Source organism: Caloenas nicobarica, chromosome 15 (genome assembly GCF_036013445.1).
Source record: "Caloenas nicobarica isolate bCalNic1 chromosome 15, bCalNic1.hap1, whole genome shotgun sequence".
Classification (NCBI taxonomy): domain Eukaryota; kingdom Metazoa; phylum Chordata; class Aves; order Columbiformes; family Columbidae; genus Caloenas; species Caloenas nicobarica.
In genome coordinates this window covers 9743606-9759268 of record NC_088259.1, presented here as the reverse complement: position 1 = coordinate 9759268, position 15663 = coordinate 9743606, and the positions used below count along the sequence as shown (strand labels likewise).

General features: G+C 49.5%; 1 protein-coding gene across 3 annotated transcripts; it reads right to left on the bottom strand.

The window, feature by feature from the left end:
- Nucleotides 1-1924: 1924 nt before the first annotated feature.
- On the bottom strand, nt 1925-14898 carry TCEA2 (transcription elongation factor A2). 3 transcript variants are annotated; one of them, XM_065645598.1, is made up of 12 exons: nt 14677-14898; nt 13346-13438; nt 13044-13252; nt 11886-11948; nt 11125-11230; nt 9659-9749; nt 7306-7439; nt 6162-6218; nt 5431-5585; nt 4954-5100; nt 2734-2805; nt 1925-2142 (listed from the first exon to the last, which is right to left on the bottom strand). In XM_065645598.1, the coding sequence occupies exons 4-12, from the start codon at nt 11937-11939 to the stop codon at nt 2134-2136; spliced, it is 825 nt and encodes a 274-aa protein (XP_065501670.1). In that variant the 5' UTR covers nt 11940-11948; nt 13044-13252; nt 13346-13438; nt 14677-14898; the 3' UTR covers nt 1925-2133. The 3 variants fall into 3 exon arrangements, with proteins under 3 accessions (XP_065501670.1, XP_065501671.1, XP_065501669.1); XM_065645599.1 differs by lacking the exon at nt 13346-13438; XM_065645597.1 differs by lacking the exons at nt 13044-13252; nt 13346-13438.
- Nucleotides 14899-15663: the final 765 nt, after the last annotated feature.

The window sequence follows — 15663 nt, the reverse complement described above, 5'->3', positions numbered from 1 at the left end:
CTTTGTTCAGGAATGTCAGTATTGTTATGATTTGGTTATTATTGGCAGGTTTTCCCCTGCCCCACCACAGCCCCCCCAGCTTCCCCCGCCCCTGCACTGGGGAGGTTTGAGTTCTTGGTTTGCTCTGTGAGTGCAAAAAAAATCTCAGGTGGCTTTAGCTGGAGGGTTGGAGGTTGAGCATCTGTGAAGGTGGGTCAGAGCCTCTGCACACCACGAAGCGCTCAGCGCAGGGCAGACCCCACTGCCACCAGTTAATCCAGTCTCTTGTTCCCCATTGTAGCACTTATAAACACCTTAGAAGTGACTCTTGGCTTCTGAGACACCTGGTTATCCAGCGGCATTTTCCTCAATGGCAGTTCTTGGTGTTATCCCAGAAAATGTCCCAGAAAAATGCCAAGGGGTGGTGCTTGCCCCTAGGACTGAGAGGCCCTTCTCAGGACTCCCTAATTCAGGATTAGCAGCAAACCCAACCCAAGCCCAACTCCCTTCCAGTACCACAAGAAGAAAAACAACAGCAAGTGGTAATTCGCTGGCTCCTGGTCACAGAAGCACCTTGGCCAGCCGGGGGTTTAGATCCTGAAGCTCTTTTTAAGTGCTGCTGTGAGGACAGAGTAATCCTATTTGCCACGAGACTCGTGAGGCTTAAAGGAGTTGTCAGCATCTTTGAATCTGTTCCTTCTCGGGAGCGTTGGCTTTGCCCCACCAAGTGAAAGCCCCGAGTGAAGGATGGTGCCTGCAGCGAGCGCAGCCCACCCAGGGCTGCCAGCACGTTCTCCGCAGCTTTCATGTGGCTGCTCACTCCTTGAAACATCTCCAAGGGCTCTGGTGAATGTCTGCTGTCTGGCATGCTGAAAAAACACTGGAAATACTTGGGGGTTTTTGCTCTGGAATAGGGGAGCAATGCTGGAAGAGATGTGACTGCAAATGTTGCTGCACTGCTTGTCAGAGGACTTCAAACTCAGGGCTCCCCCGCATTGCTGCATCACCCCAGGTAAAGGCTAGGAAGAAAAGAGGGATTTTATGCCTCAGACTCAAAGCTGTTGTGAGGACAGACAGAATTTCCCCACCAGGTTCTAGTTACCTCCCAGAAAGAGCCTGATCCTGCAGGTCCCCCTCACAGGGCCCTGTTTGCAGATGGGGCGGCCCAGGGTCGCTCTACTGCCGGGTCCTCCCTTCACTTCCCCCCTTCCAAGCACTAACTTCAAACCGCATCCATTTAGAGCTAAGCAGTAACAGTTCCCTCCACTATCTGTAATCCTTACCTCCAAGTCCAAATGTCTGAAAGATTTCCTGGATTTGCAGCATTTCCCCTCATCTTTTTTTTGTGGCTGGTGTCACTATGTTCACGCTGTTACAACCTGAGCAGCACATTGATCTTTGCAGCAGCCTGTGCTGTTGGCATTTGAAGGCCTGAGATCACAAAGTACAGATCACCACACAAAATCAAATGAATGCTGATCTGTGCCCCAAAAAGCTGTGTTTCATCAACAGCGCTCCTCAGCCAGGCGAGGAATCCCAGTTCTGCCCAACCAGCCAGCCCAGGACTCGGCCCAGTGGTTTATTTTTCACGAGCTGACCAGGAACAAGGTTGCCCGGAGAGGTGGTGGATGCCCCATCCCTGGAGACATCCCAGGCCAGGCTGGACGGGGCTCTGAGCAACCTGAGCTGGTGCAGATGTCCCTGCCCATGGCAGGGGTGGCACTGGGGGAGCTGGGAAGGTCCCTTCAACCCAAACAGTTCTGTGATTCTATGATTCACACTCCGAGGGTGCCCTACAAGCAGCTCCTTGCTCTCTGGTGCTCCCAGCTCTGTTCAGCCCTCACCCAGCTGGACACTCACCGTCTGTTGAGCTCCCACACCACAAAAGCAAAACTCTGCACACACACAGTTCAAATAAAAGTCAGAAACTGACAAAAACGTTTAATATTAGTTTTGAAGAAAAAGTGACCGTATTTGCTTAGATGAGAGAAAATAACAGTTAAGTGTGTTGAGTGAATTCTCGTGCCGGCCCCTCAGCCCACAGCTGCTCTCCCCGCGCGTTTCAGAGCAAACTCACATGGGACAGGAACACGACGGCGGCGGGAGCTGGAGTGGGGGGGTCACGCTCTGACCGGCCTTTGGCCACTGCACATCTCAGCAGAACTGCAAGAGAAGGGAGTGACAACTCTGATTAGAAAACCTCACTGCCAAGGGGAGCTGCGGGTCATGCGTGGGCTGCCTAGAAATGGAGATCCAGGTGAGGGGCTTGTTTCTGAAGCTGGCGAGGGCTGGGGGATTCAGCAGAGGCCAAACTAACAAAGGTCCTGTTTAAATCTCTCAGCTGTGGCTCTTTGGCACTTGGTAGTGGCACTGTTTCTGCTCACCATTGACCAGGAGATTTCTGCTCCCCCCGAGCTCCCTCCACAGTATAAAAGAGCAGTTTTAAAATCCCAAACAGCATCACCACCATCCCTCAGGGGCAGAGGGAGCAAGGAAAGCACCATCAAGTTGGTCATGGCAGAAAATGGGATGTGAGGAAGGAGGCAGGGAATGAGCAAGTGAGACCCAGCTGGTCTGCAGAAATGGGATGAACCCAGGAGCTCTTGCCTCTGTGTTGGGAGGAACGATAATAATAAAAGAAAAAAGAAAAAGAAAAATCACTTGCTAGAGCCAGTCAGCATTTGTGCAGCACTTCTGAGGGCAGCAGCAGCCGCCAACACCCCCCAAGCACCAGCAATACCCTTGGTGCGTTACCTTCCAGCGATTCCCACACTCGTTGCACACGACAAAGGTGGTCATGGGCTCGTCGGAGCTGCGGGTCTGCACCTGGGGGGACAGGAGGGAAATGAGAGCCCAGTGTTGCACATGGCCCTGCGGGGGGGTCACAGGGAGCTCCTTGTCCCTCTGGCCACCAGGGATTCAGGCTGCGATCACAGTGTCAGAAATTAATGAGAGACTGAGGCCTGGGAGGGCAAAAGGAGCTTCCCTGTAAAATGAGCCTGGTTATTGTTTTACACACAGAAATAAACCTCTACACATATTTCATGACATGTTTTGAGGCAGCAGATTTCCCTCCTCACTGTTGTCTGCTGCCCATTCCTTGCAGTTGGTTGGCTCTGGAGATGGATGTATCTCAGGCTGGACACAAGGAAGATTTTTTTTCTCCTGAGGGTGGTGAGAGCCTGGCCCAGGTTGGCCAGAGAGGTGGTGGGTGCCCCATCCCTGGAGACATCCCAGGCCAGGCTGGACAGGGCTCTGAGCAACCTGAGCTGCTGCAGATGTCCCTGCTCATGGCAGAGGTGGGACTGGATGAGCTGGGAAGGGCCCTTCAACTCAAACTGTTCTATAATTCTATACCCACAGCCAGTCCCTCTCCGTACTGTCCCTGGGGAAGGGATGCAGGTGGCAGCAAGATGACGAAACCCTCAGCCCCACCAAGCACGTGTTCCAGTCACACATAAAAAAACACTCAAGCCATTTACAGACCAGTCCTGGCCTCACAAGAACATGCTCTGGGTTACCAGGTTCTGCACATTGCCAGCCTGTTTTGTATTTGAGCCATTAAGGAAATTCTGAATATTTAACCCAGATGCGACTGCTGCCTCTGACTGGCTCTTGCCAGAAATACTTCGCTAATAGTCATATTTTCATGGCATTTGAACGCAAAGCAGATCTACACTGAAAATACTGGCACTCCCTGCACAAGCCAGACAGCAGAACTATGTCGAGGGCTAATTATGGTGATCTACATGTGTAATTACCCAATATGCAAGAGTCACAGTATTTGCATGATGCAAAATAAGCACATTTTGCAAGTATGCTAGATAGTTGAATTCTGCAATTCTCATTTGACATTACTGCCTGACTTCCAACGCTTTCAAAAATGGCAGTTCATCTACCTGGAACTTACAACATCTCAGTCACCAAACAGTGATTTCACTGAAAAAAACTAACTAAAACTACAGAAAATCTTCTGATATTTCTATTCACAAGCCACTGTCATCACCTGCCCCAGTTCCAGGCAGTCGGACTCCAATCTGACAGGTGCAGACAGAGTCCCCCGTGCTGCCGGGGCGAGCGAGACGGCCCAGTCGGTACTTCCAGCTGCCTTACTGGGATGGTGACCCTGGGCCGAGCCAGCCTGCGGGATGCAGGATGCTGCCGAGCCGCAGGAAAATCCCCGACCGGGCTCTCAGCTGTGTCTGCACGTCACGGCCGAGCACTCGGAGGAGTCTCACTCGCTCGCACACGCAGTCTGTGCGCACCCACTCGGTAGCAATCATGTGGTTGCTGGTGCATTTTTGGGTATCTGCACATTCTAAACCACTGACTCACAGCAAAGGCACATTTATCTCCAGACGCCTGGCGCAAACATGGGAACTAAAAAGCACTGGTAATGCAGAAGGCTTCCAGCAGCTGCCCATCGAGGAGAAAAATCCCCTCTGCCTGCTCACATCGCTGCTTTGTTATTCCTTGTTTTCACCTGTTTCATGTTGTTTGATTTGAAATAAGTTGGGATTTGTCCAGCTGCGGCTTATTTACGTTCTTAATTTGCACTTTTAATACCATCAACGTGACTGCCTCAGTTTCCGCTGTCTCTCTCCTCTACACTACCCGCTCCTTTCTTGTCTGAATCTCCACATTCCCAGCACCTGCTTTCAACGTGCAGCTCTCCCAAGCTGGGCAGCGAGCAGCACTGCTGTGTTTTGAAAGCTTCCTCGGTGCTGCACAGCCCCTGCTCTGGTGCAAATGAGCCAAAAAAAGTCACACAAGCTCCAAGGAAACGTGCAAAATCGTTGTGCAAAAGCAGCACATTTTAGAGAGCCTTGAGCGTATGTAAAGGTTCTCTCCACCAGTGGCAAAATTTGTGCTGTGCTGCAGGATGTGTCACTGAGCAAGAAGAGCTTGATCACGACAGATCGTGTCCTGTGTAGAGGCGAAGGGTGTGGAGGCTGCAGGAGCAGCAAGACTGACCTGGGTATAGGTGCAGTTCTTCTTCTTGCACTTCCCACAGGTGAAGAGGTCGGTCTGCGTCCCTCCTGTCTTGGCCATCTGATGCTCCCGGATTGCTTCTTTTGTCATGGCTTTCCTGATCTCCTTCAGCTCGTTACTGGCCATTTCCTTTCAAAAAAAAAGCAATAAAATCACATTTATCCAGTTTTACTATCACACTCACTACTGTAGAGTCAACAGACAGGGTGGTCTAACAGATGGGTGTCAAGACAGAAAACCTTTCATTCCACGTTGCTGGTTGATAACTAGGCCTCTGTGACGATCTGAAGTCCCAGACTACTCTCCACATTGCAGAAACCATTGCTAACTTGCTCCCTGTGCACTCTGGCAGCGGCTGCTGAGACATCTGCAACCCTGGCAGCAAATCAGCCTCTTGTTTCAAGCCAAACCACAGGACATGTCTCCTGTAAGAAGCAAAAACTCCTCAGGCTTCCTCACCTCCGAGGTCATCACTGCGATCTGCTCGGGGGTGATCGCCCCACACAGCACGTTCTTTTTCAGCTCGGGATTTTTGGAGTCCTTCAGGTTCGAGATGCGGCTCCTCACTCGGTTTTTGTACTTCATGTCGGTGTTCTTGACATCTTGGTATATGCGTACATGGCAGTCAAGGACTCTGCAGTCAACCCAGAGCCCTCCAAGCACTTTTCTACACCACTCATGCTCTTTCTCTCAAAGTAGCCACAAAACCCTCCACTGAGAGAGCCCAGCTGCATCTCCTACCCCACAGCCCCCAAAGCAAGCAAACTCCTGGCTTATCTCAAGTCCACAGGCAACTTGATCCTCACTGCTCCATCCTCCCCATCGCTTCTCTGTCCATCAGCACACTCTCCCCAACAGGGAGGCACAGGGAAGCTGCATGTGTTTGGAAGCAGAGCTGAGAGCAGGAAACAGTATTTTGATGGGAAGGACAAGCTGGGGATTACAGGTGCGAACAGAAGGACATAACCATGTCCGTCACACCAGCACAGGTCTGCCCTGAGCTCCCAGCACCACACTGGGGGTTTGTTAGTGACCCAAGACTCAGCCAGAGCTGGAACCGGAGCCCTGACAAGCAGAGATGCTGCAGAACATTTATGCGAAGAAAGACTGTCCCATTTTTCCTCCAAGCACATGAATTTAATGGCCTGGAGGCACACAGGCTCTTGAGGAAGCCCCATACGTAAGGATATATTCTTCAATCTGGGCTGCTATGTGCTCACAGTCAGCGCCAATGGCAACGTAGTCATCTGTAAGACAAGAGAAACACGAGGTCAACAACTTCCAACCAGGGGTGGGGTCCCCAGGCTCGGTATTTCTGAGATACAAATCTAGCTGGTTTGCTATTTTGATTTACATGCTCTTCCCATCAATGGCATCTTGGCCTTTGCTCTAGCCACCTTTTGGAAAAGGGTAGTGATGCAAACAGAATGATCAGCCAGCCTGTGCCCTCTGCCTCTCCAGATGGACTGCACTAGACAAAGCTAGCAAGAACCCAGTCCCCAAAACATACAGTTTTCCCATATATTCTTGGTATAGTTGAAATCAAACGTATACAGGCAGGAATCGAGTCTCATCAGATGCTGGTGTCAATGAGAAATAGCTCAACTCAGGGCCCAAAAGCAGCAGTATCAGAATCAAGCCTTCATTTCTCCTCTCAGCTCAGGACTCGGCTCCTCCCCTCTTCTTTCACATGCTTCTTCTTGCCAATTAAACAGCATCGCATAGAGTGCAATAATTGCTACGAGTTTGGACAAGGGGCATGGCAACCAACGCCATAAAGCAGGGAAGACGGGGCAGAGCGGGGCTGAGCTTAGCGAAGGACTCAAGGAGACTGTTGCCCAGACTTCATATGGAAAGGGTTTTTCTAAGAGTTAGACAAAGTATTTAATGCAGCATATATATATAAACACATGCACACACACAGGAAGGCTAGAAATAAAGACTTTGTGAACTTCTCCATCTGCTGTCTACATTCCTTGGCTCCAAATTAATAAAACTCTGCAGTGCTTAGACCCCCATTTTCCAAAGGGATCTGCAATTTGGACACAAGCATGTGTTCAGCTTGAGGTATTTAAAAATCTGATTTTCAGAGACACTGAGCACCTGCAGTTGCCTCTCATTTCAGATGGCACAGCCTGAGTGCAGGAGAGACTCGTTCCACCCCAAATCCTCAGGGAATCACAGTATTCCTAGGGCTCCCGTCTGCACAGGAGTCTAAGAGCAGATGGTGACCGCACAAACGTCATTACCAACAAATTCCATGGACTGTTACGGATTCATTTTGTGCCCCAGGGGTAAGCAGAGATGATGGCTGGTGTCTCCCCCAGCACTCACCATCAGCCTGGAGAGCTGCTGTTAGCATTTCTCTGCATTTGTTGCGGACAGCATCGCAGGTGACGGGTGCCGGAGGGAAGGTGGTGATTTTGGGGGTGGTTGGGGTCTTCGGAGGCTCCTGCCTTTTGTTGGAGCTAAAAGAGAAACTTCACCTGTCAGAATGTCTCAGTTCGGATCACTGAGGGCAGAGGAGGGATCAGCAGGTGTGTGGCAAAACATCCTGTTAATCACAATACAAAACCAGTCAGAGGAAACCAGCACAAAGACACATGCCCTGAACTAAAATATGGGACAGTACAGCAATCAACACCATCAACCCAGACTCAAGCTCTCCTGTGAGCTCTGCTGGCTATAAATGAAGGGTTTAACCCATGAAGCTATTGGGCTATTATGATTCCCAGACGATTTTTTATAGCTTTTCCCCCTCCTCTTAAAGCTAGGCAACAGAAGAGCAACTTCTTCAGCAGACATCGCTCTGACTTCGGTGTCTGGGTCATAAAATGCACCGTATTTACAGCCAATGCCTGGTAACATTAATACAGTAAGAAACAAAGGAAAAAAGAAACCCTGATATTTCACCCATGCTGCACAGGCAACATCTCCTTGAAGATCCAAGTGGTTTAACTTCTCAGCCATTCCAAAGACTGCGCAGAAAGTTATTTTATTAAGCTTTAGAAGTTAGTTTATAATTAGAATAGTTGAGAAATAGACCTCAAACACACCTAGCAGACTTATTTCAGGAAATCCTTGTGGTTCACACTGTTCCTGTTAAACAGGAGAAAGAACTTGTAAATCTATCCAGGCAGCAAAGTTTATACATTAAAAAAAAAAGGCTATACTGGAACAAAATGGTGGCAAAGCAACAGGCAGGGACTGCAAGCAGAACTTGGGGCTGCACTGGAAGAAAATCCCATGGAAAAGCTGAATTCGGGCCACAGATCCAAAACCTCCTAATAAAGACAGTTTAGAGAATCCTGGAAAATAAAAAGCTCATGCTGCCAGAGCCAGAGAAACATTAGACACAGTCTATTAAAATGTACTACACTAATGGTCTAAAATACTCCAGCACTGCAGAATATGCTTTGGATCACAGTAATGCAGCGGGTGAGTTCCCAGGTGCCAGCTCCAGGCTGGCTGGCTCGGATCCTTCAGGTCTCAGCGCAAACTCTCCAATCGCTACACAGGGATTTCTACATCTGCGTTCCAGAAAGCAAGACAAGTTCCAGGCCAAGAGCTATTCAAGTGTTTCTCCCTGACAGGAGAGGAAGGCCCAGCCAAAATCCAGCAGACTAAGTGGCTGAAATATCGGAATACAAGCTGATCTCTTTGGTGTCTCACTAGCAGCTTCATCTGAACCAGCTATCACACACTGAGCAACGAGCCTGGCTCCCTTCATCACAGCCTGTGCTCTAAAGAACAAAGAATCTTCACTGCTAATAAATTCTATTTTTTTTTTGTCAAGGCAGATTAGCAGTTAATTTTGCAGCACTGGAGAATAAGCATTCCCATCTCTGCAAAGAGCTCGGCTCCCAGACTGACACCAGGAGCTAACCTCAGTCTGTGCTACGCTAATCCATTCACTTCTGTTTATCCTGCACCACCAAGGGGATGCTCTGCCGTTCAGAAGATGGAGACTGAGCACACGTAGAAAGCATCAAGGGAAAAAAAACCTGCAATAGCTGCAGCAGATCCTCAAGGCACAGGGGAGGGTTTGCAGCACAAGCTCCACTCCACACACCCCGTGATAACTGTCAGCAAAGCAAGGAGGCAGCGGGGTTTGGCCTCTCTACCTACAGCCGGGATCATATTCCGAGTGAAATCACCACAAGCCTCATCCTTCAAACCAGATCCCCTAGCAGGCCCAGCTCAATTTGCTCATGAAACGTCTACTGCCACCGTGCCGAGGGAACATCTCACACTTCCTTCCCTCCAGGCTCTGCCTGCCCCAAGGTCAATTTTCCAAAGGTTAAATCAGAAGTTTCCCTTTTTCTTTGAAGTGCAACACCACTTCTGGCTTGAGCCGAGCTGGTAATACCTGTCTTCTCCTCTCTCCATCAGGAACAGCCACCAAGTGTTTCTATAAAGGCTTCTGTCCTCACCCTGGATGGAAATCTGCCTCCCCTCACCAGCAAGGGCATGCAGAGGCTCTTATCACCCTCAGGAGCCCTACAACAGATCCTCCCCGTGTCCTCACCCTGGGGTAGGCAGCACCAGTCTGCATTTCAAGGTTTCTGGCCAGGAATTTGACTACACAAAATTCCCAATTCATGCACTTTAAAAAAATTAATGTAGGGTATCATAAGCAAATTCAAACTCTGTAACAGTATCGCCTTTGGTTCAAAGGCGACATTACCTTTGGTCTCGCGAGTTACCAGTCTCCTTTGAGGAAGATGTTGGCAAGGACATGCTCTTCTTTTTCTCCTCACTTTTTTCCTCAGAAGCATCTATATTCAAAAGAAGAGAAATAGGATGCCAAAGGATTCAGGACTGGTCTTTATGCTACAACCCTGCATACACTAATCAACATCTTAATACTACACAGTGTTGGCCTAAGGCAACTTATTATCCTCCAAAAAGAAGCAAGAGAAAAAAACAACACACCTTTATGGCCCTCCAGCTTTCTAACAGACCTTTTAATTGCCTCTAAGTACAAACTAATTCAAACAAAAGCTTTCCTCACCAAACTCAAGAGCAATCACCTTCCCTGCCCAGGAGATAAGCTTCCTCACAAGACATGCCTCATCACAAAAGTTTCTTTCAGAGACACCCTGGCTGCTGAGCACAGATTGGATCACGTTCTCTAAAGCAGCATTTCCAGCCAAGAGCCAGCACAGACTAGTCCTTCTGGGAATCCGACTTCTCATGTTGCCTAAGTGCTGCTGAAAGCCAAGAGCACAACCCTGGCGAGGACTTTCATTGCACTGGAGAAGAAGTTTGACCGAAACTGTCCCAGCCCAGCCAATACGCATCAGCCCTAAGCTGGAGGTGATGTCCCAGCCAGGAGAGGAAAACAGCATTTCTATCGCCCATTTAGCCTGTCAAGAAACAGGAGCCTTGGGGTGCAGACTAGAGTCAGCTCCACATCTCACTTCGCCTCAAACACCACGTTGCTCTTGTTCCTTGCTACACACAGCTGCCCAAAAGATCTGTTTAAAAAATAAGGAGTGTTTGAATTTCACATTGTGTCACTAGCAGAGAGTGGGAGACACAGGACCCTTCCAATCTCAGCACTGCCTCATTCTTTTATCAAAGGTAACCACTAAGACCATGTTTGTATCCCTTCACATGCAATTTTGTGCAATCTCAGCATTAGGGTTTTTGAGACAGAATTACAAGCTTCTGCTCATCACCATGAAAGCCTCCCCAGCAGGAAACGGTCCATGTGAATTCGTCCACGAGGTGTTAAACTAAGGTCTTCCTATAACTCATCACCCAAAACGCATTCCAGCGTTTCTCTTTCCAAGCCACTGCACGAGGTTGACAGCACACGCTGTATTAATGCCACACAGCACACAGTCGGGGACGGAGGGTTCAGAGTGCAGATATTGTTTCTACAAATAATGCTGCTAATTATTATAAGGACGGGTATGTGGTAAGAATAGTCCTGAAGCTTTCAATGCTCTTTCAAGGATGAGCTGGCTAAACAGGAGATAAGTCTAGAAGAATACATGGTAGGAGAAAAAAACTTGAAAGACAGAGGGTGCAATTGTAAAGGCTGATTTTCTGGAATATTCTGCTTCTCTCCTGAGAAACCCAGCCTCCTGCTGAAGGCAGCTCCTTCACAAATTGAATCTGACAGGAATATGCTGATTTTCTTACCTAAAAGTTTTTTCCAAGATTTGATGAGGGATTTGGCAAGCGATATCACTTCTTCATCTGTGCTCTGCTTTCTCAGTGCATTCACTGACATCCCAATGCGGGTGGACTGCGAGTGAACATTCAAATGAATCATTCCAGAACAGATTTGTTACTTGTTACTAACCAAAATCAGAAATAAGCATGATGAAGTCAAAGCAATGACCAAGATATGAAGTGTCCAAGGACTTGCAGAATTATTTTCTCTGCACAGCTTTGGAAGAGCGAGTTGACACTCTCCAGTTTACTCAAGTCCATCAGGAGCTGGACATCTCATCACCCACAAACACCTTCTCCACACACCTCTACCTGACACTCAAGCTTAGAGTGAAAAAATCCAAGATGTATATCTTAATCTCTGAATTGTAATTCTGTTCACACCTCCCCAGCATCTGGAATATCACCATTACAAAGACTTCCAGTTCTCCCAGACTTTGTGTTTGCTACTTTCTGGCCTTTCCTCTTTTTGAAGCCCAAGAAAGGATTTGAGCAGTTATCCACATTTGCCTCCTCAGCTCTGCACAGGTTTCAGGCAGCACATTGTGTCCCAGAGCTATTTAATTGCCAGTCTAAAACCCAGGTTCAATACTATTTTCTGAATTTAATGTTTATTTTGATGCTTTGAGTGAGGCAAGAAGCAAAGGAAATAATTAAGTCCATTTAAACAACATTTTGGGCTCATCCAGATGCAAACTTTAGCTTTTTATCCTAACTGTGCAACTCACCTGCAGTAAGTCCAAAGTCATAGGCATACTTTTCAGTTCTTTCAGTAAATCCATTGCACCATCCTAGAAAGGAAAAGAGAAACAGAATTAATGCCTCAGCTTTTGGCAAGTAAATGCAACAGCTTGGGAATAAATTCAGAAAGTTAAATTCAAAGGGAAAAGCACGAACAAGCCTTCCCTAAAACATCAGCTGGGGTTGCTGCTCCAGACAGACAGCAGATCCTACAGTCTGGAGGCACCTGAGATATTGGAATGGGCAAAACAGAAGAGCACTGGAGCGCTACAGATCTTTGCTGGTTTGTGGTACAACTGCAGCATTCGCTTCTTATCCTTACCTGGCAAGCTCAACATTTTTGACACCTGAAAAATACCCTGTGAATCACTACTGTGCCCTCAGCACACCACTTGGCTTGCAGGAGTGATCCTACTATCAAACTCACGATTTTGGGGGCCCTGATTAGTGACATTAGGTCACAAGAACAATTTAGCACAGTTGCAAGAACTTCAGTCACCCACCTAAAGATCATAATCACTGCCCAGAGCCAGAGCTGGAAATATCCTCTTTCTACATGAAACTTAATGTAGCTATTTCCTAGAATTGTATTAATACCCCACTCTCCTCAGAGCAAGAGTTGATACCAGGAGCAAAACCATCAAGCAGTGATGCTGAAGAGCTGGGCGCTTGAAACCTGTTATATGAAGTTTCCTTGCATTGGCTCTAAATGCCAGAAGCCAAATTCAGACAAAACTCTGACGAGACAGTCTGTGGGTACCTCAAATTGGTAGTCACCCAGCACAACGGCAGGGACCCAAGCACTGGCCAAGTCTCCCTCCAGCAGCACTCAGCAGATCCAGCCCGCGGTACGTCTGTCTGCGCTCAGCCGGCTCTCTCCTCTCATCCCCCTTATCCAACAAGGCCTTCTAGTGTTCACATTGAACAGCTCATTTAAAACACTAGCCACTCCAAACCCATTTGTAGCACAAGATCAACAGAGCCTGCGATTGTCGAGCAGCGAAGCAGTCAGACCCTGTCTTCAGATCCCATCCTCTCTACGCAGAAGACAGAACAGATGCTGCAAAAGCCAAATCAAAGCAGAGTCAAAGCTTTCAGTGCACACACAAGCAACTCACACCAGCATAAACCACACGTTACCGTACCCAGAACGAGCAGCTTCCCACTCAGGCAGTTTCACACCTTTCTGTTCCTCCAACAGCCAAACGGACTTCATTAAATCCAGCCCTTAACATACAAAATGACCGGGCGATTCCTGTCTCCGTTATCAGAAATGGAGCCACTTGGCACAGTGGCAGCAAATGGGGATCCACGCAAAAACTAGAGCAACAAACAGGTACTCCGGGTAACCATCCTGCGGGAAGAGTTCTCAAGTTAGCCGATATACAATAAACACGCTACCGTTCAGTACCGTATAAAATGCCATCCAAGAGGAAACATTGCATACCGCTCATTTAAGTAGCTGCCTCTTTCTCAGTGAAGCTTGGAAGCAAATTCTGCAAGGTTGGTCCTTTCCTATTACAACAATGGTGTTGAAAACCTGCCATCAACAGGAATAGAAATCACTAGCTGCGATTTAGCTCAAACACACTTTCCTGGGCTGTTAGAACAGCTACAAAAGTGCCAGCGCTCACCTCCATCTGCAGCTGGCAGAGCCGGTCCAGCACCCAAAAATTCACGTGACAACCGCACCCAGCATCCCATCACCTAAATACCATGTTCCCAAAACCCCTTTCCTATCACCTCCCCCACCGCGGCCCCAAAATCCCTCTCCCCCACCCCAAACACAGATGTACAGCCTTCCTCTGTCACAAACCCGTGTCACCCAGCTTGCTGCCTTGGCACTTATGCAATCACAGAATGGTTTGGGTTGGAAGTGACCTTCAAAGCTCCTCCAGTGCCACCCCTGCCATGAGCAGGGACATCTTCACCAGCTCAGGTTGCTCAGAGCCCCGTCCAGCCTGGCCTGGGATGTCTCCAGGGATGGTTCATCCACCACCTCTCTGGCCAACCTGGGCCAGGCTCTCACCACCCTCATTATAAAAACACTGTTTGTACTTGTGCCTCACCAACTGATATAACCATCAGGCAGGGAAATGCTGCTGTCCCCCCGGACAGTCCCACCAGTGACAACACTCAGACAGCAGCAAGGCCAGGGCTCCACGGCCCACGAGGGTGAGCAGAAGTGTCTGCACGGGGTGGGGATGCAGAAGGCAAATCCAGGAGCACTTGGGGGTCTCCCTGAGGGTCCGGCAGAACCCCAGGCCGGTGCTGGGGGGATGCACAAGGATCCCCCTTCTCAAGGCTCCCAACGGGGCAGGGGGAGGCCGAGGATGCTCCCCAAGAGGGGAACACCCCAACACAGGGAGAGCCCCGGGGTGCTGGGCTGTGGGGGGCACAGTGTGGGGAGGAGGGGTCCCCATCCCACCATAGGGAACATGGACCCCCAGCCCAGTAACGGGCAGTGGGGTGGAATGGGGTGGACCCCAAACCACTGCAAGGGTTGGGGAATGGAGAGGGAATCCCCTGCAGCCGGGCCTGGGGACGGAACCCCCCTCCATGGGGGGGTGTCTGCTCCACCATAACGGCCGCATAGAGGGGGCCCCCAAAATGGGGCCTGGGGAAGGCGCGGCCCCCTCACGACGAGCACCGAGGGACAAGCGGGGGGTCCCACAGCCCGGCAGCGAGGAGGGCGGCCCGGCGGGGAGGGAGGCCCCGGCTGACAGACCAGGAACCGGGGCCGCGGGCGGCCCCCGCACCCCAACCACCGCCACTCACCGCGCTCTTCTTGGCCACCATCTTGTCCAGCCGCCTGGCGATGCGCACGATCTCCTCCTCCCCGCCCATCGCGGCTGCCGGTCCCGGGGGCAGGACGGGGGGGGCTGGCGGCGGTTGCCCGGTGCCCACCACAGCCCCCGGTACCGCAGTCCGGGCGGGCGGCGCGCGGGGCACGATGGGACTCGTAGTCCTCCGGGCGCCCGCCCGCCTCTTCTCGGCGCGCAGCCGAGCGGCGGGACTACAACTCCCAGCGTGCCCCGCGCTCGCCCCGCCCCGCCGCGGGGCACGCTGGGAGCTGTAGTCCGGAGTCGGAAGCCGCCGCCATGACGGCCCCGCAGCGGATCAGCCCCGTGACCGCTCGTTCTCGTTGAAACGGAGAAATAAACTTAACAGCAGAGTCAGTTATACTCTTAAGCGGCATTCTTTGTTTCATCAGCGCTGGGGAACACTGGGGATCATCCTCTATAAGTGCTCCAAAGGCTGGATGCTCTTGCATTGCTTATATTCACATAATTATTACATATGCATTACAATTCTTGAAAATTCTGATGTACATCTATACTAAGAAATAACCGATGATGTTAGTTATAATTGTTTAGTTCCTTACTTACAATACATCTATTAATTATTAGTTATTATTTATTATTAATTATATATAATTATATATTTTTATATATAATATATATTATAATATATTATAATATATATTATATATATTATAATTATTAATTATAAACTAAGCACTCTGCTTCTAAACAATGTGTCAATCTTCTGTCTCCCTCTTGTCATGCAGAAGGATCTAAAACTTGAAAAATATCCCCTCGTTTTGCAGGTGGTCAGAAAGCATCGATCAAGTCAATCGCTTAATGACGGGTACATCTTTTGTAACTTGATCACAGCGTGCATTAATTTAGCAGCTTCTCTTCAGGGGGGCCCGGGTGGTTTTGGGGTGCCCCGCAGCGGAGCCCCCCTGTAGATGGCACTCGT